Source organism: Dama dama, chromosome 20 (genome assembly GCF_033118175.1).
Source record: "Dama dama isolate Ldn47 chromosome 20, ASM3311817v1, whole genome shotgun sequence".
Lineage (NCBI taxonomy): Eukaryota > Metazoa > Chordata > Mammalia > Artiodactyla > Cervidae > Dama > Dama dama.
The window spans coordinates 64,880,739-64,905,424 of NC_083700.1; the positions used below are offsets into that span (position 1 = coordinate 64,880,739).

A 24,686-nucleotide genomic window follows, 5' to 3' on the forward strand; every position below is an offset into this window, starting at 1 on the left:
GATACTAAGGGAATATTATTTTGAACAAACTAGACAGCATATTAAAAAGCAGAGGCATTATTTTGCCAACAAAGGTCCGTCTAGTCAAAGCTATGGTTTTTCCAGTAGTCATGCATGGATGTGGGAGTTGGGCTATAAAGAAATCTGAGCACTGAAGAATTGATGCTTTTGAACTGTGGTGTTGGAGAAGACTCTTGAGAGTCTGTTGGACTTCAAAGAGATCCAACAAGTCCATCCTAAAGGAAACTAGTACTGAATATTCATTGGAAGGACTGATATTGAAGCTGAAACTCCAATACTTTGGCCACCTGATGGGAAGAACTGACTCATTGGAAAAAACCCTGAAGCTGGGAAAGATTGAAGGCAGGAGAAGAAGGGGACAACAGAGACATTACTTTGCCAACAAAGGTCCATCTAGTCAAAGCTATGGTTTTTCCAGTAGTCGCATATGGATGTGAGATTTGGACTATAAAGAAAGCTGAGCACCAAAGAATTGATGCTTTTGAACTGTGGTGTTGGAGAAGACTCTTAGAGTCCCTTGAACTGCAAGGAAATCCAATCAGTCAATCCTAAAGGAAATCAGTCCTGAATAGTCATTGGAAGGACTGATGTTGAAGCTGAAACTCCAATACTTGGCCACCTGATGCAAAGAACTGACTCATTGGAAAAGACCCTGATGATGGGAAAGATTGAAGGCAGGAGGAGAAGGGGATGACAATGGATGAGATGGTCAGATGGCATCACCAACTCAATGGATACTAGTTTGAGTAAACTCTGGGAGTTAGTGATGGACAGGGAAGCTTGGCATGCTGCAGTCCATGGGGTCACAAAGAGTTGGACACGACTCTGAACTGAACTGAACTGAACATATTGTTAAGTGATCACCACAGTAAATCCAGTTAACATCTATCATCATATATATTATTTAAGTCCATAAAACAAAAAACAATTTATGCAGGAAGTATTATTTATAGATTAAAATCTGAAGTTTAAAAGAGCTAAACAATAAACAACCCAATCAAAAAAATGGTACAGAAGACCTAAATAGGCATTTCTCTAAAGAAGACAAACAGATGCCCAACAGGCACGTGAAAAGATGCTTGACATCACTATCAGAGAAATGCAAATCAAAACTATCATGTGGTGACCTCACTCCAGTCAGAATGGCCATCATCAAAAAGTTTACAGATAACAAATGCTGGAAAGGGTGTGAAAGAAATGGAACCCTTCTATACTGTTGGTGAGAATGTAAATTGGTGCAGCCACTGTGGAAAATAGTATGGAGGTTCCTTAAAAAACTAAGAGTAGAGCTACCATATAACCCAGCAATCTGGAGGGGCAGTCCTAAGATGGCAGAGGAATAGGATGGGGAGACCACTTTCTCCCCAGAAAAATTCATTGAAAGATCATTTGCACGCTGAGCAAATTCCACAAAACAACTTCTGAACGCTAGCAGAGGACACCAGGCACCCAGAAAGGCAGCCCATTGTCTCCAAAAGGAGGTAGGACAAAATATAAAAGATAAAAAGAGAGACAAAAGAGCTAGGGACGGAGACCCATCCTGGGGAGGGAGTCGTGAAAGAGGAGAAGTTTCCAAACTCCAGGAAACCCTCTCATCGGCAGGTCTGTGGGGAGTTTTGGATTCTCAGAGGGCAACATAACCAGGAGGAATAAATAAATAAATAAATAAATAAAACCCACAGATTACATGCCTAACTGCAACTCCCAGTGGAGAAGTAGCCCAGATGCTTGCATACCACCAGCAAGCGGGGGCTGAACAGGGATGCACGGGCTGCATTGCTTAGGGTAAGGGCTGGGCCTGAATGTCCTAAGGACAATCTGAGGGATCTAATGTGAGATAACAACCCAAATTGTGGGATAGCCAGAGAGAGAGAAAAAAAGAGACAGGGAGAAGCTTCCCATGAAAAACTCTAGCCTACAATATCACTGATGAACATAGATGCAAAAATCCTTAACAAAATTTGAGCAAACAGAATCCAACAACATATTAAAAAAATCATACACCATGACCAAGTGGGCTTTATCCCAGGAATGCAAGGATTCTTTAATATCTGCAAATCAATCAATGTCATACACCACATTAACAAATTGAAAGATAAAAACCATATGATTATCTCAATAGATGCAGAGAAAGCCTTTGACAAAATTCAACATCCATTTATGATAATAAAAAAAAAAAAAAAAAACCCTCCAGAAAGCAGGAATAGAAGGAACATACCTCAACATAATAAAAGCTATATATGACAAACCCACAGCAAGCATTACCCTCAATGGTGAAAAATTGAAAGCATTTCCCCTGAAATCAGGAACAAGACAAGGGTGCCGACTCTCACCACTATTATTCAACGTAGTTTTGGAAGTTTTGGCCACAGCAATCAGAGCAGAAAAAGAAGTAAAAGGAATCCAGATAGGAAAAGAAGAAGTGAAACTCTCGCTGTTTGCAGATGACATGATCCTCTACAAAGAAAACCCTAAAGACTCTACCAGAAAATTACTAGAGCTAATCAACGAATATAGTAAAGTTGCAGGATATAAAATTAACACACAGAAATCCCTTGCATTCTTATACACTAACAATGAGAAAACAGAAAGAGAAATTAAGGAAACAATACCATTCACCATTGCAACAAAAAGAATAAAATACTTAGGAGTATATCCACCTAAAGAAACAAAAGACCTATACATAGAAAACTATAAAACACTGATGAAAGAAATCAGAGGACACAAACAGATGGAGAAACATACCGTGTTCATGGATTGGAAGAATCAATATTGTCAAAATGGCTATACTACCCAAAGCAATCTATAGGTTTGATGCAATCCCTATCAAGCTACCAATGGTATTTTTCACAGAACTAGAACAAATAATTTCACAATTTGTATGGAAATACAAAAAACCTCGAATAGCCAAAGTAATCTTGAGAAAGAAGAATGGAACTGGAGGAATCAACCTGCCTGACTTCAGACTCTACTACAAAGCCACAGTCATCAAGACAGTATGGTACTGGAACAAAGACAGAAATATAGATCAATGGAACAAAATAGAAAGCCCAGAGATAAATCCACGAACCTATGGACACCTTACCTTTGACAAAGGAGGCAAGGGTATACAATGGAAAAAAGACACCTCTTTAAAGAAGTGGTGCTGAGAAAATTGGTCAACCACTTGTAAAAGAATGAAACTAGAACACTTTCTAACACCATACACAAAAATAAACTCAAAATGGATTAAAGATCTAAATGTAAGACCAGAAACTATAAAACTCCTAGAGGAGAACATAGGCAAAACACTCTCCGACATGAATCACAGCAGGATCCTCTATGACCCACCTCCCAGAATATTGGAAATAAAAGCAAAAATAAACAAATGGGACCTAATGAAACTTAAAAGCTTTTGCACTACAAAGGAAACTATAAGCAAGGTGAAAAGACAGCCCTCAGATTGGGAGAAAATAATAGCAAACGAAGCAACAGACAAAGGATTAATCTCCAAAATATACAAGCAGCTCCTGCAGCTCAATTCCAGAAAAATAAATGTCCCAATCAAAACATGGGCCAAAGAACTAAACAGACATTTCTCCAAAGAAGACATACAGATGGCTAACAAACACATGAAAAGACGCTCAACATCACTCATTATCAGAGAAATGCAAATCAAAACCACAACGAGGTACCATTACACGCCAGTCAGGATGGATGCTATCCAAAAGTCTACAAGCAATAAATGCTGGAGAGGGTGTGGAGAAAAGGGAACCCTCTTACACTGTTGGTGGGAATGCAAACTAGTACAGCCGCTATGGAGAACAGTGTGGCGATTTCTTAAAAAACTGGAATTAGAACTGCCATATGACCCAGCAATACCACTTCTGGGCATACACACTGAGGAAACCAGATCTGAAAGAGACATGTGCACCCCAATGTTCATCGCAGCACTGTTTATAATAGCCAGGACATGGAAGCAACCTAGATGCCCATCAGCAGACGAATGGATAAGGAAGCTGTGGTACATATACACCATGGAATATTACTCAGCCATTAAAAAGAATTCATTTGAATCAGTTCTAATGAGATGGATGAAACTGGAGCCCATTATACAGAGTGAAGTAAGCCAGAAAGATAAAGACCAATACAGTATACTAACGCATATATATGGAATTTAGAAAGATGGTAATGATAACCCTATATGCAAAACAGAAAAAGAGACACAGATGTACACAACAGACTTTTGGACTCTGGGGAAGAAGGCGAGGGTGGGATGTTTCGAGAGAACAGCATCAAAACATGTATATTATCTAGGGTGAAACAGATCACCAGCCCAGGTTGGATGCATGAGACAAGTGCTCGGGCCTGGTGCACTGGGAAGACCCAGAGGAATCGGGTGGAGAGGGAGGTGGGAGGGGGGATCAGGATGCGGAATACATGTAACCCAGGGCTGATTCATGTCAATGTATGACAAAACCCACTTCAATATTGTAAAGTAATTAGCCTCCAACTAATAAAAATAAATCAAAAAAGAAAAAAAAAAAAAAACTCTAGCCTAAGGCACTGCTGGACTGCTCACAGAACAAAGGACTGAGCCAATACCAGAGGAGAGCTAGCCAGCTGTGCACTGGCCCATCCCCCGCCAGAGGCAGAAAGGCAGGCAGGTGACAGCCCGAGCCGGAAAGGGGCAATCTTGGCCCCAGAGACGGCACCCTCTACCAAATTGCAAGCAGGCTCCCATTTGCTAACCAAGTCTTCCTGGGATCCTGGATGGTTGACATCCGCCAGGAGGGTCACAGCCAGAGATCAGCTCCCCAGAGGAGACACATGGTGCTCCTGCTGCGCACCCAGGAAACCTAGCAGCTGGGACAGGGGAGGTGATAAGACGCACCGCCCAGCTGGGGAGAGTGCACTCGCCAAGCACCTGGTCGCCTGAGCTTCTCAGACCTGGGAAGGGCACAAAACACCTTTGTGGAGTACCCGAGAACCTGAACCTGAGCGGCTTAGATCTGGGAAGTGCACGCAACCCACAGCCTTCCTTAGACAGATCTCCTGCAGAGCAACCTGGAGCCTGAGCAGCGTAGACCAGGAAAGCCCATACGACGTGAGCAGGGGCAAACCCAGTGCGGCTGAGACACTGTGAGCACTCACCACGCACACCAGTGATGTTTGTTTTCAGTGTTCCTCCCTGCCCACAGCACAACTGAGCAAATGAGCCTAAATAAGTGACCACAACAGCCCCCTTGTGTCAGGGTGGAAATTAGACACTGAAGAGACCTGCAAACAGAAGAAGCCAAAATAAACAGAGGGGACCGCTTTGGAAGTGACAGGTGCAACAGATTAAATCCCTGTAGTTAGCACCGACTCTATTGGAAGGGGCCTACAGACCTTGGGAAGTGTAAGTTGGAACAAGGAACTATCTGAAACTGAACTGACTCCACACTGCCCACAACAGCTCCAGAGAAATTCCTAGATATATTTTACTATTATTATTTTTTTAATTTTTTTATTTTTAAGTCCTTTATTACTCCTTTAATTTTCATTTTTATAACCTACTATTACCTTGCCCAAAAAAAGTCCCTATTTTTAAAGCAAATTTCATATATTTTTTATAATTTTTGTGATTTTTTTTTAAATATTGTATTTTTGAGAGTCTAACCTCTACTCTAGATTTTTAATCTTTGCTTTTTGGTATTTGTTATCAATTTTGTACCTTTAAGAATCCAATCTTCAGTACCCATTTTTACTTAGGAGTGTGATTACTGGCTTGATTGCCCTCTCCCCCTTTTGACTCTTCTTTTTCTCCCCCAGGTCACCTCTATCTCCTCCCTCCCCCTTCTCTTCTCTACTTAACTCTGTGAATCTCTTTGTGTGTTCTAAGCTGTGGAGAACACTTAGGGAACTGATTACTGGCTAGATCTGTCTCTCCTCTTTAGACTTCCCCTCTTCTCCTCCTGGTCACCTCTATCTTCTTCCTCCCTCTTCTCTTCTCAATGTAACTCCATGAACCTCTCTGGGTGTTCCAGGCTGTGGAGAGCACATAGTGAATTGATAACTGGCTAGATTGCTCTCTCCACTTTTGATTCCCCCTCTTCTCCACCTGGTCACCTCTATCTCCCTCCTCCCTCTTCTCTGCACCATGTAACTCTGCGAACCTCTCTAGGGGTCCCTCACTGTGGAAAATCTTTTCTCCATTAACCTAGATGTTTTATCAGTGGTGCTGTATGGATGGAGAAGTCTTGGGGTTACTGTAAGAATAAGAATGAAAACCAGAGGCAGGAGGCTTAAATCCAAAACCTGAGAACTCCAGAGAACTCCTGACTCCAGGGAACATTAATTGATAAGAGTTCATCCAAAAGCCTCCATACCTACACTGAAACTAAGCTCCACCCAAGAGCCAACAAGTTCCAGAGCAAGACATACCAGGCTAATTCTCCAGCAACGCAGGAACATAGCCCTGAGCTTTAATACACAGGCTGCCCAAAGTCACAACAATCCCATAGACATCTCAAAACTCACTACTGGACACTTCATTGCACTCCAGAAAGAAGAGATCCAGCTCCACCCACCAGAACACAGATGCAAGCTTCCCTAACCGGGAAACCTTGAAAACCCCACCCACAGGGAGGAACCTCCACAATAAAGAGGAACCACAAACTTCCAGCATACAGAAAGGCCACACCAAACATAGCAATCTAAACAAGATGAAAAGGCAGAGAAATACTCAGCAGGTAAAGAAACATGATAAATGCCCACCAAACCAAACAAAAGCAGAGGAGATAGGGAGTCTACCTGAAAAAGAATTAAGAACAATGATGGTAAAAATGATTCAAAATCTTGAAAACTAAATGGAGTTACAGATAAATAGTCTGGAGACAAAGATTGAGAAGATGCAAGAAATGTCTAACAAGAACCTAGAATAAATAAAAAAGAGTCAATCAATAATGAATAATGCAATAACTGAGATCAAAAACACTCTGGAGGGAACCAACAGTAGAATAACTGAGGCAGAAGATAGGATAAGTGAGGTGGAAGATAGAATGGTGGAAATAAATGAAGCAGAGAGGAAAAAAGAAAAAAGAATTAAAAGAAATGAGGACAACCTCAGAGACCTCTGGGACAATGTGAAATGCCCCAACATTCGAATCACAGGAGTCCCAGAAAAAGAAGACAGATTACTGTACCCAGCAAGGATCTCATTCAAATATGAAGGAAAATTAAAAAGTTTTAAAGACAAGCAAAAACTGAGAGAATTCAGCACCACCAAACCAGCTCTTCAACAAATGCTAAAGGATCTTCTCTAGATAGGAAACACAGAAAAGTTGTATAAACTCGAACCCAAAACAACTAAGTAAATGGCAACAGGATCATACTTATCACTAATTACCTTAAATGTAAATGGGTTGAATGCCCCAACCAAAAGACAAAGACTGGCTGAATGGATACAAAAACAAGACCCCTATATATGCTGTCTACAAGAGATCCACCTCAAACCAAGGAACACATACAGGCTGAAAGTGAAGGGCTGGAAAAAGATATTTCACACAAATGGAGACCAGAAGAAAGCAGGAGTAGCAATATTCATATCAGACAAAATAGACTTTGACATAAATGCTGTGAAAAGAGACAAAGAGGGACACTACATAACGATCAAAGGATCAATCCAAGAAGATATAATAATTATAAATATATATGCACCCAACATAGGAGCACTGCAATATGTAAGGCAAATGCTAACAAGGATGAAAGAGGAAATTAACAGTAACACAATAATAGTTGGAGACTTTAATACCCCACTCACACCTACGGATAGATCAACTAAACAGAAAATTAGCAAGGACACAAAAACTTTAAATGATACAATGGACCAGTTAGACCTAATTGATATCTATAGGACATTTCACCCCAAAACAATGACTTTCACCTTTTTCTCAAGTGCACACAGAAGCTTCTCCAGGATAGATCACATCCTGGGCCATAAGTCTAGCCTTGGTAAATTCAAAAAAATTGAAATCATAGCAAGCATCTTTTCTGATCACAATGCAGTAAAATTAAATGTCAACTACAGGGAAAAAAAACTATTAAAAAATACCAACATATGGAGGCTAAACAACATGCTTCTGAATAACCAATAAATCATAGAAGAAATCAAAAAGAAATCAAAACATGCATAGAAACGAATGAAAATGAAAACACAACAACCCAAAACCTATAGGACTCAGTAAAAGCAGCACTAAGGGGAAGGTTCATAGCAATACAAGCTTACCTCAAGAAACAAGAGAAAAATTTAAAAAAAATAATCTAAATCTACACCTAAATCAACTAGAAAAGGAAGACGCGAAGAACCCCAGGGTTAGTAGAAGGAAAGAAATCATAAAAATTATGGCAGAAATAAATGCAAAAGAAACAAAGGAGACCATAGCAAAACTCAACAAAGCTAAAAGCTGGTTCTTTGAGAAGATAAATAAAATAGACAAACCATTAGCCAGACTCATCAAGAAAAAAAGGGAGAAGAATCAAATCAACAAAATTAGAAATGAAAATGGAGAAATCACAACAGACAACACAGAAGTACAAAGGATCATAAGAGACTACTATCAGCAGCTAAATGCCAATAAAATGGACAGCTTGGAAGAAATGGACAAATTCTTAGAAAAGTATACCTTTCCAAAACTGAACCAGAAGAAATAGAAAATCTTAACAGACCCATCACAAGCTCAGAAATAGAAACTATAATCAGAAATCTTCCAGCAAACAAAAGCCCAGGCTTCACAGTTGAATTCTACCAAAAATTTACAGAAGAGCTAACACCTGTCCTACTCAAACTCTTCCAGAAAAATAGCAGAGGAAGGTAAATTTCCAAACTCATTCTATGAGGCCACCATCACCCTAATACCAAAACCAGACAAAGATGCCTTGAAAAAAGAAAACTACAGGTCAATATCACTGATGAACATATATGCAAAACTCCTTAACAAAATTCTAGAAAACAGAATCCAACAACATATTAAAAAGATCATACATCATGACCAAGTGGGCTTTATCCCAGGGATGCAAGGATTCTTTAATATCCACAAATCAATCAATGTGATACTCCACATTAACAAATTGAAAGATAAAATCCATATGATTATTTCAATAGATGCAGAGAAAGCCTTTGGCAAAATTCAACATCCATTTATGATAATTAAAAAAAAAAAAACCCTCCAGAAAGCAGGCATAGAAGGAACATACCTCAACACAATAAAAGCCATATATGATAAACCCACAGCAAACATTATCCTCAATGGTGAAAAATTGAAAACATTTCCCCTAAAGTCAGGAACAAGGCAAGGGTGCCCACTCTTACCACTACTATTCAACATAGTTTTGGAAGTTTTAGCCACAGAAATCAGAGAAGAAAAAGAAATAAAAGGAATCCAGACTGGAAAAGAAGAAGTAAAACTCTCACTGTTTGCAGGTGACATGATCCTCTACATAGAAAACCCTAAAGACACCACAGAAAATTACTAGAGCTAATCAATGAATATAGCAAAGTTGCAGGATATAAAATTAACACACAGAAATCCCTTGCATTCCTATACACTAACCATGAAAAAACAGAGAAATTAAGGAAACAATTCCATTCACCATTGCAACAAAAAGAAAATACTTAGGAATAAGTCTCTCTAAAGAAACAAAAATCTACATATAGAAAACTATAAAACACTGATGAAAGAAATCAAAGATGGCACAAATAGATGGAGAAATATACCACATTCATGGATCAGAAGAATCAATATAGTGAAAATGAGTATACTATCCAAAGCAATCTATAGGTTCGATGCAATCCCTATCAAACTACCAATGGTATTTTTCACATAACTAGAACAAATAATTTCACAATTTGTATGGAAATACAAAAAATCTCAAATAGCCAAAGCAATCTTGAGAAAGAAGAATGGAACTAGAGGAATCAACCTGCCTGACTTCAGACTCTACTACAAAGCTACAGTCATCAAGACAGTATGGTACTGGAACAAAGACAGGAAATATAGGTCAATGGAACAAAATAGAAAGCCCAGAGATAAATCCACACACCTATGCACACCTTATCTTTGACAAAGGAGTCAAGGATATACAATGGAGAAAAGACAATCTCTTTAACAAGTGGTGCTGGGAAAACTGGTCAACCACTTGTAAAAGAATGAAACTAGAACACTTTCTAACATCATTCACAAAAATAAACTCAAAATGGATTAAAGATCTAAATGTAAGATCAGAAATTATAAAGCTCCTAGAGGAAAACATAGGCAAAACACTCTCTGACATAAATCACAGCAGGATCCTCTATGAGCCACCTCTCAGAGCAATGGAAATAAAAGCAAAAATAAACAAATGGGGCCTAATTAAACTTAAAGGTTTTTGCACAATGAAGGAAACTATAAGCAAGGTGAAAAGACAGCCTCCAGAATGGGAGAAAATAACAGCGAACAAAGCAACTGACAAAGAATTAATCTCAAAAATATACAAGCAGCTCCTGCAGCTCAAACCAGACAAATAAACAACCCAATCAAAAAATGGGCCAAAGAACTAAACAGACATTTCTCTAAAGAAGACATACAGATGGATAACAAACACATGAAAAGATGCTCAACATCACTCATTATCAGAGAAATGTAAATCAAAACCACAGTGAGGTGCCATCTCATGCTGGTCAGAATGGCTGCTATCAAAAAGTCTACAAGCAATAAGTGCTGGAGAGGGTGTGGAGAAAAGGGAGCCCTCTTACACTGTTGGTGGGAATGCAAACTAGTACAGCCACTATGGAGAACAGTGTGGCAATTCCTTAAAAAACTGGAATTAGAACTGCCATACTACCCAGCAATCCCATTGCTGGGCATACACACTGAGGAAACCAGAATTGAAAGAGACACATGTACCCCAATGTTCATCGCAGCACTGTTTATAATAGCCAGGACATGGAAGCAACCCAGATGCCCATCAGCAGACGAATAGATAAGGAAGCTGTGGTACATATACACAATGGGATATTACTCAGCCATTAAAAAGAATGCATTTGAATCAGTTCTAATGAGGTGGATGAAACTGGAGCCTATTATACAGAGTGAAGTAAGTCAGAAAGAAAAACACCAATACAGTATGCTGCTGCTAAGTCACTTCAGTCGTGTCCGACTCTATGTGACCCCATAGACGGCAGCCCAACAGGCTCCGCCGTCCCTGGGATTCTCCAGGCAAGAACACTGGAGTGGGTTGCCATTTCCTTCTCCAATGCATGAAAGTGAAAAGTGAAAGTGAAGTCGCTCAGTTGTGTCTGACTCTTCACGACCCCATGGACTGCAGCCCACCAGGCTCCCCCACCCATGGGATTGTCCAAGCAAGATTACTGGAGTGGGGTGCCACTGCCTCCTCCACCAATATAGTATACTAATGCATATATATGGAATTTAGAAAGATGGTAACAATGACCCTATATGTGAGACAGCAAAAGAGACATAGATGTAAAGAACAGTCTTTCGGACCCTGTGGGAGAAGGCGAGAGTGGGATGATTTGAGACAATAGCAGTGAAACATGTATATTATCATATGTGAAACAGATCACCAGTCCAGGTTCGATGCACGAGACAGGGTGCTCAGGGCTGGAGCACTGGGATGACCCTGAGGGATGGGATGGGGAGGGGGGTGGGAGGGGGGCTCAAGATGGGGAACACATGTACATCCATGGCTGATTCATGCCAATGTATGGCAAAAACCACTACAATATTGTAAAGCAATTAGCCTCCAATTAAAATTAATTAATTAATTTAAAAAATAATAACCCAGCAGTCAATCCCATTCTGGGCATATATCCAGAAAAGATGACAACAAAACTCTTCAATTCAAAAAGATATATGCATCCCAGTGTTCATATCAGCACTATTTACAATAGCCAAGACATGGAAGCAATCTAAGTGTCCACTGACAGATGAATGGATACAAAAGATATGATATGTATATATACATATACACAAACACACACACACAATGTAATACTACTCAGCCATAGAAAAGAGTGGCATATTGCCATTTGTAGCAACATGAGTAGAAGTAAGACAGATAAAGAAAAATATGCTAACACCTAGAGACTGGCATACTGAGTAAAGTAAATCAGACAAAGACAAATATCATATGATATCATTTACAAGTGGAATCTAAAAAATAATATAAATAAACTAATATATAAAACAGAAACAGACTCAAAGACATACACAACAAACTTACTGTTAGCAAAGGGGAAAGGGAGGGAGAGACAAATTAGATGTTTGGGATTATCAGATATACACTAAACAGATACACACGTAAAACAGATAAACAACAGGGATTTACTATATAGCACAGTGAACTATATTCAATATCTTGTAAAAACCTGTAATGGAAAAGAATCTAAAATATATATCAATATATAACTGAATCACTCTGCTGTACATCTGAAACACAATATTGTAAGATCAGCTATATTTCAACTTTTTAAAAATAGTTTAACATTTTTCTGTTAAAAAAAATAATAAAACACTGAGGTTTAGAAAAGTTGACTTGACTTTGAGGCCTCAAAACTAGTAAGGGATAAGGGCCAAGTGTTCTTCTTATGTTTATATATTATCTTCATTTTCATTATGCTTTTGATCACTCCACAAATACTTTTTACCTTGAAAAGTATAATTGACTATAAATGCAAGCAAGACATAAATAAGCATTAAGTTCCATAAAATTAAGACATATAAGACTTTTTTAAATAGTATAATCTTACCTAAATCGATATCTCGAATTCCCATGTATAATTCAAGAAGATCATCAACCTTTCCAATCGCCTTTTCTTTGGTTTCAGAAGGCTTTATCGAAGAAAAGAGAAATAAGACATTTTTACACGGAATCTCTTGAACATTGAGGCATACATGGGGGAAATCTGAAGTGAAGCCAGTTCCTGGTTGTGTACTTCAGCTAATTTTAATGGAAATATATCTAGAATGTGCCCTATAATTCAATACAGATCAATACAGTAAATACTTATTTTTAGTGTTTGTGGTAAGTATTACAGATTCAAAGAAGAAAAACTAGGAATGCTATCTCCAAGCAGCTAGCAATCTAGAAGGGAGAGAGATGTGAAAATAGGCTATTTAACCACAATAAGGACAATTTCTAAAGGATGTCAAAGGCATGGAGGCTTCACAGGGGCAATAAATTTTTTTATTAATTTATTTTTGGCTGTGTTGGGTCTTCTTTGCTGTGTGTGGGCTTCATTAGGTGAGGTTCAAGGGCTCAGTAGTTGCAGCTCACAGACCTTAGAATATGGGCTCAGTAGTTGCAACACTCAGGCTTAGTTGCCCCATGGCATGTGGGGATCTCTGCAGAACTGGGATAGAGCCCAGGTCCCCTGCATAAGCAGGAAGATTCTTAACCACTGGACCACCAGAGAAGTCCCAGTGGAAGTAAATTTAAATCTCTAAGAGTCCAGGAAGACTTCAGAAAGGTGACTTAAGAACTGTGTTTTCAAAATCAACTGGTGTCAGATAAACCAGGACAGATAGAAGACAATAGAGACATGAAGTCTGTGTGGGGTCACAGAGTCTGATAGAAAAGTGAAGCAGGTTAAAGGGACTGCAAGACATCCCATGTGATGGGAAATAGAGTGCCAGACATGACTAGATCTCAAGGGGTCCTGTGTGCCTTGAAAAGGGCAGAGCTCACCCCAAGACTACAACATCCTGAACACATATATCTAATTATTTGTACAGTAGTCCTGCACCCTTATCTGTGGTTTTGCTTTCCTCCTCAGTTACCTCAGTCAACTGAGGTCCAAAAATATTAAATGGAAAACTCCAGAAATAAACAGTTCCTAAGTTTTGAATCATGTGCCATTGAGTAATATAAAACCTCACACCATCTGCTCCATCCCAGAACCCCCAAACATCAACATCATCTGCTCCTAAGATCCAACCTTTCCTGTCATCACAGCTAGATGATCCTCCTGACCTACAGTAAGAAAGCTAATGGTAGCCTAATGCCATGCCACAATGCCTGCATCATTCACCTCACTCCATCTCATCACACTGGCATTTTATCATCTCACATTAGCACAAGAAGAGTGAGTCCAGTAAAATAAGATCTTTGAAGAGAGAGACCACATTCACACAGCTTTTATTATAGTACATTTTCTACTTGTTCTATTTAACTATTAGTTGTCATCAACTTTTACTATGCCCAATTTATAAATTAAACTTTATCATAGGTATATATGTACAGGAAAAACAGTATACACAGGATTCAGTACTATCCACAGTTTCAGGCACCCATTGCAGGGTTTGGAACGTGTCTGCTGTGGATAAGAGGAGACTACTGTATGCATTCTTTATCAACTACATACATAATATGTGTATTAAGGGTACCAAAGTATTTTTGTTCTTCCTAACTAGTAAAAGTTTCTATGAAAAAACATGATCACATATATTTTATTTATATGTATGTATATATGTATTATGTATTATATATGTATTATGTATTATAATATATAAATAGTTATTTACATTAACGATGAGACAGGAGACATGATATATCACTCTTGACTTCTTTACAATGTATTTTGAATAGTCTGTGTAAAGTGACAGGCTATGCAAAGTAACTTAGATATTTATCTTTGCATCTATCCAGATACATTGCAGGTTATTGCGACAAGTATCAGTACTTCTCACACAAAAATGGCCACCAAGATCGTACTATTCTAAACAGCTCTTGATCTCATCACCCCTCTTCCATTCACGTTCTGATTGCCTGTGTTCAGTCCTAATTTTTTTTAATTGAGATATAATTGACAAATACTATTAGTTTTAGGTATACAACATAATGATTTTATATGTGTATATACTGTAAAAAAAATCACTGCAGTAAGTCTAGTTACCCATCACTACACATAGTTTTCTCTTCTTGTGATGAGAACTTTTAAGATCTAGCCTCTTAGCAACTTTCAAATATATAATACAGTATTATCAACAATAATCACCAAGCTGTGAGTCCATGCTCAGGACGTCCTTATAACTAAAAGTTTGTACCTTTTGACCCCCATCCTCCATTTCACCCACCCCACCTGCCCAACTCCCTGCCTCTGGCAACAACCAGTCTGCTCTGTTTCTATACAAGGTGTGGTTTGTTTTGTTTGGAATGGGAGAGGGGGAGATAATAAAACTGAGGTCATCCAATATTTGTCTTTCTCTGACGTATTACACTATTGTTCAGGTCCATCCACAACCTACAAATGGCAGGATTTCCTTCTTTTGACTGAATAATCCTCCCTCGTCTTTTCTTATCGCAGAGGTTTCCTAATTGGTCTCCCCACCTGCAATCCTCACCCTCGCAAATCTACCCTGTCTGTTCAACTTTCCATCCCCTAAAACCAAGGGATTTTTCTAAAACACAAAACTGACTTGCTGCTCCCCTTGCAATTTTTAAATAGCCACCCCCCAACCCTCAGCATTATTTACAGACCCTTTCCGCCCTGACCCAGGCCTCTATCTCCAGTGTCAACACCTCCCACCAGATACTTTCAGCAGCCACACTCCAGCCTCATGGACATTTACAAGGTCCCATATCCATTATCATTTCATGCCCAGAACACTATCCATCTGTGACTAACTCAACTATTTCTTATGGAAGCAACTCTCCCAATTTCCCTCTTCACCGATTCCTAACTGTAGCTCATCAGCTAGCCCCTTCCTTGTGACATTAACCTTGCCCTTCTGGTTTGTAACAGTTTATTTTCATGCCTCTTCCCTTTAAAGGAAAAACAAGGTCTTTAATCACCTTTGTGTTACCAGCACCTGGACTGTGCCTGTCTCAACAAACATACCAAGTAACTCATGCAAGTGGAGTACTGTTCAGTTTTCAGAATTTGTGCTAGGTGATGAGGGGCTGCTTGGTTTCAAATATTTACTGTTTGAAATTAAATCATAGGTCATTTGTATCAAATTTAATATTAGTGCCAAACTAGTTTTTTTTTTCCCCTTTATTATGAGCTACTTTAATTGCCTTATTTCAAGAAACAGGCTATGCAAGTAGGAAGAGAGATTTAGATGTTTATCTTGGAATGAATCTTTCCCACCGCCTCAGGCAGATCTTCAGTTATTCTTTTTCATTCCAGCACCTGATACACAGCTGCTGCTCATAAATAAACAGATTTGTGTGACCCACATGAACTGTTAGAAGATGGCCCCCCTCCTGAAGTGACATGGAGCTTTTCCTGCCGACTCCACTTCCTATGCAAGCAGTTTGAAGGTCTGTGCTTTTCCCCTCCCAGCTTCCACTGCAGAGGACAGCTGGGACCCCCAGCTCCTTCCCACTGTCCTTTCACCCTCTCACAGAGGCCTTTCTTCCAGCCAGGTGTGTTCACTTGTTCAGTGAACACGTACTGGCCTTCAGCAGTATGCCTGGCAACAGGCTGGGCCCCAAAAAAGTAAAGACTCTGAAATGACCAGAAGTTACTGCCCAGGGTTTTTTCACAAACCTCATCATCTCTCACTTTCAAAATGCTTCTGGCTCTCCGGGGCCTCTCCGCTGTCACCAGCCTCCATTTCAATCTACTCATTCACCCAGGAACAAGACACCCAACTCAGAATCTTCCTCTGGAGTCCCCAAAACTGACAACAATCTGGGTGACTCGAACGTTCAGGAAGACAACCCTGGCCTCGTGGTTCCTTAAGTATCTGCCCCAACAAACCACACCCATGACTGACCCTGACACCGTCCCCCACAAGCTCTGGATCCTATGATAACAGCCTCCTTACCATTCATCTGTCTCACTCTTTTGTTCTTCGAGCAGCTGGGAGCCCTAGGACAGACACAGACACATCCCTCCTACCCCAGGCAGGCACTCTGGAGCTCAGAGGCCTGCCTGTCCTGCCCTCCCCGCCCCGGAGGGCTTCATCACTGCTCTCTTCCTGCGGTGAGCAGGCCTGAATTTGCCACTTTGAATCCTCACCATTGCTGCCCTCTTCTGCTCTTGTTCCCTCCATCCATCTCTTCTCCTGGTGTTTTTCACTTAAATACTGACCTTCTCATAGACACAATCAGCAAAACCCTTCCTCCCATCAAGCATATGTGAATCATTCACTAATTCATTAAATTCAAAGATCTGAGCTCCTCTGAAGTGTCAGGCACTGTTCTAGGTGCTGGAGATAGGGCAGTGATCAGGTCAGATGAGAACAAGACAAGGGGGGCAAAAAGGAAACAAAGATACAGTGAGGCCCAACAGGTTCAGCGCCTTAGAGAAAATAAAGGGTAAGGAAGATTGGGCAGAGGGCAGGTGGCAGGAACTGCTGTTATACTAGCATACTCAGAGGTTAGACAGGGAGGGACGAAGACAGAAATTGAAGGCAGCGAGAGAGTGAGCCGTGCCCATAAGCGGGGAGAGCATCAGCCACATGTAACAGCTCATACAGAGGTCCTGAGATGGGGGTGTATTTAGAGTGTTTGTGGACAGCACGGAGACTCAAGTGGCTGAAGCAGGGGGCGGCAGGAGGAGAGAGGCAGAGATGAGACCAGAGGAGAAACACACAGTCAGATCATGCTGGTCCCTCTGAGGGTGTTAGCTTGTTACTCTGAGGGAACCCACTGGAGGATTTTGAACAGATTGTTACAGAAAAGTAACAATCTCATTTGTATTTTCAAAGGATAACCCTAGTTGCTATGTGGGTAAAGAGGGTAAGAAGGCAAGGGAGAGAGAAAGCAGGAAGCATGAGCTGGTGACCACAATAGTTGAGATGATGTTGGTGCCTTGGGTCAGAGTGGTGGGGCCAGAGGTGGGGGGAAGTTGGTCACTCTGGTCTGCTGTGGAGGTGGATCCACCAGGATCTGCTGATGGAAGGGATATGGGACATGAAAGAGGAGACCAGATGATTATCAAATGCTTTGCCTGAGGAGACTGGTTTTCATGAACATCATCTTTCACTATCAAAATCTCAAGTCTGTTTACTCCTACAGGTGGCTCAGTGACTTCTTCTTAGATCTCAGAGAGCTTTGGCTGATTTAAGTTTTTGAGGCAGTCCAGGTGTCTGTATACTCTAGAAAAAATTGACTGCAGGTAGCTGAGGACTGCTGTATCACAATCTCTCCTCACACACATAGTTTCTGTATTTCCTTCTCAAATGCCTTCAATAACTTTCATATTGTCTAAGTAGGCAATGAATTAAAGACCATGCCTTAATTAGAATACAAGGCATTTTACTTAATCTTGTGATTTTACCCTTATTTTCAGCTCTGACAAACATGAATGTTCATGCATTTCCAAGCCAAATAGGAATTAAGTGAACCTAACATACCACTTCCTCCACAGTGGCAGGACCTTTCGATCTCAGACGAAGTGTCTCCCTTCCCGTACCAATCTTTCCTGTTGATGACTTTCCAGCTTTTGACCTGGGCTCCATATCTATAAAAACACAATGGATAGGGAAAGGTACATATATTAAGAATTTCAACTGATGGCTATAAAAGCTAAGGGAGTTTCCATCACAAATTTTTGTACATTATTGTGAAATTTGATAAAAGCTATGCCTCTTGATAGAATTTCCCAAAATAAGTTCACCTGTCATCCATTTTTCTCATACAAGAGTCTCTCAAATGATAGAGAGGTATGGGAGGTCTGGCTACAAAAAGAAAAGGGAATCTGTGAAATGTGCTGATGGGAAAGACTGGAAGTTACAAGGAACAAAAATTAAAACAATTGGTTTTATTGTAAGAGTAAAGAAGTCTATGTGGCATGAAGGCAGAGGTTGGTGTGCAGCTGGACTTCATCAAGGTCATGAAGAAGGGAAAGAGTCATGTCTTCATAGAAGACAGGAATGGAGGCACCATTATTTGAGGACCTACCTTCTGATTGACACTTTACAAAATCCCATTTAATTCTCACGCTAACCTAACAGGCAAGTTAGAGCCATCACTTTACAGAAAAGGAAACTGAACTCAGTAGAGACCAGAAGTGAAGTTTTAGTCATTCAGTCATGTCTGACTCTTTTCAACCCCCTGGACTACACCCACCAGGCTCTTCTGTCCATGAAATTCTCTAGGCAAGAATACTGGAGTGGGTTGCCACTTCCTTCTCCAGGGGATCTTCCTACCCAGGGATCAAACCTGGGTCTCACATTGCAGATCGCAGATTCTTTACTATCTGAGCAACTAGGGAAGCAGCTGGAGGTGGGATTCAAATCCAGGTCTTGTGACCCCAAAGTCTGTATGCCTTTCTCCACAACACTTCACCACCACACCTCTTAGAAGCACAAGGAATACATTCAGAGGTGGATGGATGAAAGAGGCAGGGTCCTCAGGAGGTCCTCTGAGAAGCCAGCAGAGAACAGGGGGCATGATGGAACAAGAGTTCACAGGGTGCTGCTTCTTTCTATGTGTGTGTTTTATTTTGGTTGTGTTTTTCCAACATATCAAGAGTTACCCCTTAGTACCAGACAGTAACATAAATGAGTGAAAGGATAGAATGGAAATGGAGGATGACTCCCAGGAGGTACCCTATCTAGGCCACTCCAGCGACTGCCTGCCCTGTCAGAAAGTAGACACTGCGCAGACAGATCTTCTGTTTGTTTGCAAAGAAAATGAATGCTCAGTTTTGTGCCAGATTTTTAACTTTTAGCAATTAAATCAAACTTTAAAACAACACAATGACAAAAAGAAAAGATTTGTGGATCGGGTTCCAATCACAGGCCACCAGTTTTGAGCTCCTGCAGGTATCCCCCGGGTCCTCTTGACTGAGGACTCTGGGGCAGCAGTTTGGGGCGAGGATGGAGGTGGGGGTGGGAAGACACAGCAACCAGCCCAGGAGATAACTGAGCTCTGATGCGGAGTTGCAGGGCAGGCTGTGGTACGTGAGCGGGTAGTGAGATCTGTACAGAGCACTCAAGGACATCAGGTGGTCTGCACGAATGCATCCTTCCTTATAATCAATGGTAATTTCCATCTTTAGCAAGCCCTATTTCATTATTGGGGATCTACACCAAGGTGGGTAGGATTTTACATGTTAATTTTAACATGTATTTGAGGACAGAGTCACCAAAACATAAACATAAGTTTTCCTCTGAGAGTGAAATTATTAAAAATAATAATTGAGGGACTTCCCCTGTGGTTCAGTGGTTAAGACTTCACCTTACAATGCAGGGTTGCAGGTTCAATCCCTGGTTGGGGAGCTAAGATCTCACATGCCTTATGGCCAAAAAGCCAACGCATAAACAGAAGCAATATTGTAACAAATTCAATAAAGGCTTTAAAAATGGTCCACACACACACACAAAAAAAGATCATGTGGTACCGAGGACAGTTCCCCTAACCCCAAACCTCTAAATGATAGCTGACAGTGCTCATGCTGGTCACGATGACCTGACAGACGCTCGGGAGACTAGAGCTGTATCAGCAAGTTTATAGCATCTGCCTTGGCAGTCACACTGTGTCGCATCAGAGGGAAGAAAATTCACAGCAGGAAAAATGCTCACTCAGCACAGAGTTTCCAACAGAATACCCACAGAAAAAGGTGAGGTCAGTCACCAGCACTGACCAGGCTGGAGTCATGTACAGACGTATGGCAGTCAAGACAGCCTCAACCTGAATGATACTAGCCTCCAAGATAAATAACCTTACACACATCCACTGAGATTTCACCAAGCAACCTACTCCATATAATTTGTCTTCCCATGGAAGTGTCCTGCAGGGTGGGAAATGCTCAGTTAATACCTATGTTTGGTCTGCCACTATATACACATTTCTGATTGCAAAGTAATACACAGGCATTCTGACTTATCAACAAGTCTTTTGTAAATTTGGTAAGCGTGATATAACCCTAGAAAATTGCCCAAGTCTGGATACACTGAAGAAATTAAAGATTTCTGGGATGTGTGAAGCTAAGGACCCAGGCTCTGGAATGCTGGAACTTCACAGAGGGATTGTCATCCAGGCTTGAAAAGTCAGCCAGCCTCCCTATGTCTCTATGCACCTGGCTCTCACCTGAAACACCAGTAGCTAAAAGAGAAAATGTGATATAGAATGGAAGATTGTTTTCTAATAGATTTTATTTTTTAAAGCCATGGTCTTTCCAGTAGTCATGTACGGATATGAGAATTGGACCATAAAGAAGGTAGAGTGCCACAGAATTGATGCCTTCAAATAGTGGTGCTGAGGAAGACTCTCGAGAGTCCCTTGGACTTCAAGATCAAAGCAGTCAATCCTAAGGGAAATCAACCCTGAATACTCATTGGAAGGACTGATCCTGAAGCTGAAGCTCTAATACTTTGGCCACCAGATGCAAAGAGTTGACTCATTGGAAAAGACCCTGATGCTGGGAAAGATTGAGGGCAGAAGGAAAAGAAGGTAACAGAGGATAAGACAGTTGAATGGCATTGCCAACTCAGTGGACGTGAACTTGGGCAAACACCAGAAGATGGTGAGGGATAGGGAGGCTTAGCATGCTGCAGTCCATGGGGTCACAAAGAGTCAGACATGGCCTGGTGACTGAACAACAACTTTTTAAAGCAGCTTTAAGTGCACAAAAAATTGAGAAGACAGAGCTCTCCCATACACGTCTTGCCCCAACATATGCATCACCTCCCCCATGATCAACACTCCCCACCACAGTGGAACATTCGTTACAATCAATGAAACTCCACAGACTCATCACATCACCTAAAGTTCAGTTTACATCGTGGTTCACTCTTGGTGCTGCATATCCTGTGGGTTTGGAAGAATGAATAATGCCATCTATTCATCATTACAGTATCATACAGAGTAGTTTCATTGCCCTAAAAATTCTCTGTGCACTGCCTGTTCACCCCCGATTTTTTTTGAATCATTATGTTTGTCAAGTCATCTTCTGCTCCAAAGTGTTATCTCAAAGCCAGCCACTTGGTGGCGCCAAAACAAAAGCTGAAATTTTCATTCTGGCTTCGCCTCCAGAAAGGCAGTTTTTATGGCTGAAGAAAGAAGCCATGTTCCTCTACCATCCTGATTCTGGGAAGTAAATCAACCGGTTTATACATACAACCGGCAGGATGGTCCTGTTAGCCTGCAGGGGAAAGAAAAGCTTTGTTTTTTTAATGTTTGTAAATGCTGTTAATCTGGCTTACTTGTAGGGTGCTGGCCCGTCTAAGCTTTTCAAACCAGCCAGGCCAAGCCCTAAATCCCCCATTTCACTCCTCCTGAATGGATGTGCATAAGGCCTCTCTTGGGGATGAGCGATGAGAGGAATGCAGTTCACACAGGAGACCCCAGTAATCAGTCTGCAGCTCCAAGGATCCACTAGACTCTGGGCTCCCCAGGCTCCCCACCCCCACCCCATGTCACCCAGAGCCCAGGGCACTCACCGCTCAAGGGGGCACAGCGGGCTCCCACGGCTGAGACGGACATCACCAGGAAGCAGTCGTCTCCACTCCCAAACCCTTTCGTGGCAATTGTATCTATTACTCTAATTATGTAATTTAACTTAAAACTATATGAACTGATGAAAGAAGTGTGAAACAAAAGTTATTATTACTAAGAAAACTAGGGTAACTGCTTTGGAAAGACTCCATAAAGGTGAGTTGGGCGGTGGGGGCACGGAAGGGGGCGGATAAAGGTGTGGGCAAGATGACACAAGGAGATTAGAAAAATATCTTTAAACATCCAGCATTTCACATATCTGGGTTTTAGATATGAAACAGACCCCATAGATGAGCATTACCGTTCTGATTACTAAAGAAAGACTTAATAGCACTCCAATTTGTGTCCTCTCAGAGTTTTTTACATGTGAAGAGTAGGAAAAGAATGAAGATTTATGTTTTAAATAAAATGCTTATACCTACTTGTCATTTTTTATACCATTTTAACTGGCATTATCAGTAAACAGCCCGGCCCCTGCTATATACTGACACTCAGGGAGAGATGGGGGAACAGAGGAGGTGGGGAGATGTCTGTCTCTGGTCCCACCCTGAGCCCCAGGGCAAGAGGAAGGCTGGCATCAGCCAAGGCCCTGTCTGGAGGCAGAGAACTAGCAAACCAAGCTGAGCTCCCCAACCCACACAGGGCGTGTGTGGGGAGGTGGGGCATTCCTCTGCTTTTGCACAGAACAAGGTTTTGTTCTGTTCCCTTGAGGGCCTAAGTTGGCCTGGGCCAACTTCAGAGTAGGCTCAGAGCCCTGATGTCCACAAGAGGAGGGTAGGTACAGACACAAGAGATGTACCCAACAAGAGATGGACTTCATAATCAGAGACTCTGAGTTAAAACACAGCTCCCCATTTACAAATTTTGTGAAGTTAGGAATACATCCTCATCTGTAGGGATTCCCTCGTAGCTCAGTCAGTAAAGAATCTGCTTGCCAGGCAGGAGACCTGGGTTCAATTCCTTGGTCAGAAAGATCCCCCGAAGAAGGGAAATCTCATGGACAGAGGAGCCTGGCAGGCTACAGTCCATGGGTTCAGAAGAGTCAGACACGACTTAGCAACTAAACCGCCACACCTCATCTGCATGTGCCCTGAGAACACCAGCTACATAGAATGCGGTCTAACGTGTTCAGAGGGCTGCCGGGTGAAAGGTGCCAGGCCCAGTGGGCCGACTCATACAGGGGCGGCTGCTGCTGCACTTGCTTCTGCTGACACATCCACCCTGGAAAGAGAGCCATCTGCTCTTCCCACACCCTCTCCCACAAAGCCATTTGCATTGCTTTTCTCAGGATGAGAAACATGCTGAAGTCTCTCTTTGAATGATCAGAAAGCTATCACTTCAAATACAAAGGTCTCCTATTCTATCTCCTATAAAACTATGATTTTCTCCCTTCCATTTACAGAAGGGTACAAACAAAAGATGATCCACTACTCTACTTAGATTCTCCAAAGTGGCCCAATTGAATTTAAGCCAAGCCTCTCAGGGGAACACTCAGCAGTGGGGGCCCTCCAGTGTCCATCTCACTGGACCCCCAATCCCCATTCAAAGTGTCTCTTGTTAGAGTTACACGACACCATGTGGTCACGTTAGCAGACACATCAACACTCCCTCCTAGAAGAGGAAATAAACAGCCTCCTCCTCTAGCCACCTGTGTAGGCGAACTAAGCCACTTTACCAGATTCACTAATGCATTTCTATAATTCCCAGCTCTGGAGTTACACAGCAACAAAACGGCAACCAGATGGCAACTCAGGACTTGCAGGAATTTGCAAGTCGTATTTGCCAATGACCTTCAGCATTACAGGCCCAGAAAGGCTTTTTCCCAGTGTTCCCAGAGCTGACCTGAGTCTTAGGGACTGACTCACATTAACCAAATTCACAAGAACAGATGTCATCACATCACTGTATTAATCATAGGGTCCAAGTGGGCTCCCGTGCTTCCCTCTCACGAGCCAGAAACTTCCTGGGCAAAATGTGTAAGCAAAGACCCAGACAGCAAGGCTAAGGGAGGAAGGAGAAGGCAGTGTGCCCCAGACCCTGGGTTTCAAGACTCCAAAAGCAAACGATGGACAGTTGATGTTTTAGAGTCCCTCCCAACTGCGCAACTCTCAGTTTATCAGGCGTCTACCCATCTTGGGAATAAATCACTTGAAATTTCTTTCCCACTGGGTACCTAAGAAGCTTAGTGAGCGTGGCTGACACTGGGGAAAAGGACGTGAGCACAAAGGATAATTCTTAGGGGCCAAGGCTGT

At 41.5% G+C, this 24,686-nt stretch overlaps 1 protein-coding gene across 2 annotated transcripts in view; it reads right to left on the bottom strand.

The window, feature by feature from the left end:
- GIPC2 (GIPC PDZ domain containing family member 2) overlaps positions 1 to 24,686 on the bottom strand; it is a 103,725-nt gene that overhangs the window by 24,067 nt on the left and 54,972 nt on the right. For both annotated transcript variants that reach the window (XM_061121563.1, XM_061121562.1), the window contains 2 exons: positions 18,348 to 18,454; positions 12,791 to 12,872 (listed from right to left, as the gene is read on the bottom strand). In XM_061121563.1, the coding sequence (XP_060977546.1) occupies positions 12,791 to 12,872; positions 18,348 to 18,454 (189 nt within the window). The remainder of the gene's footprint in view (positions 1 to 12,790; positions 12,873 to 18,347; positions 18,455 to 24,686) is intronic.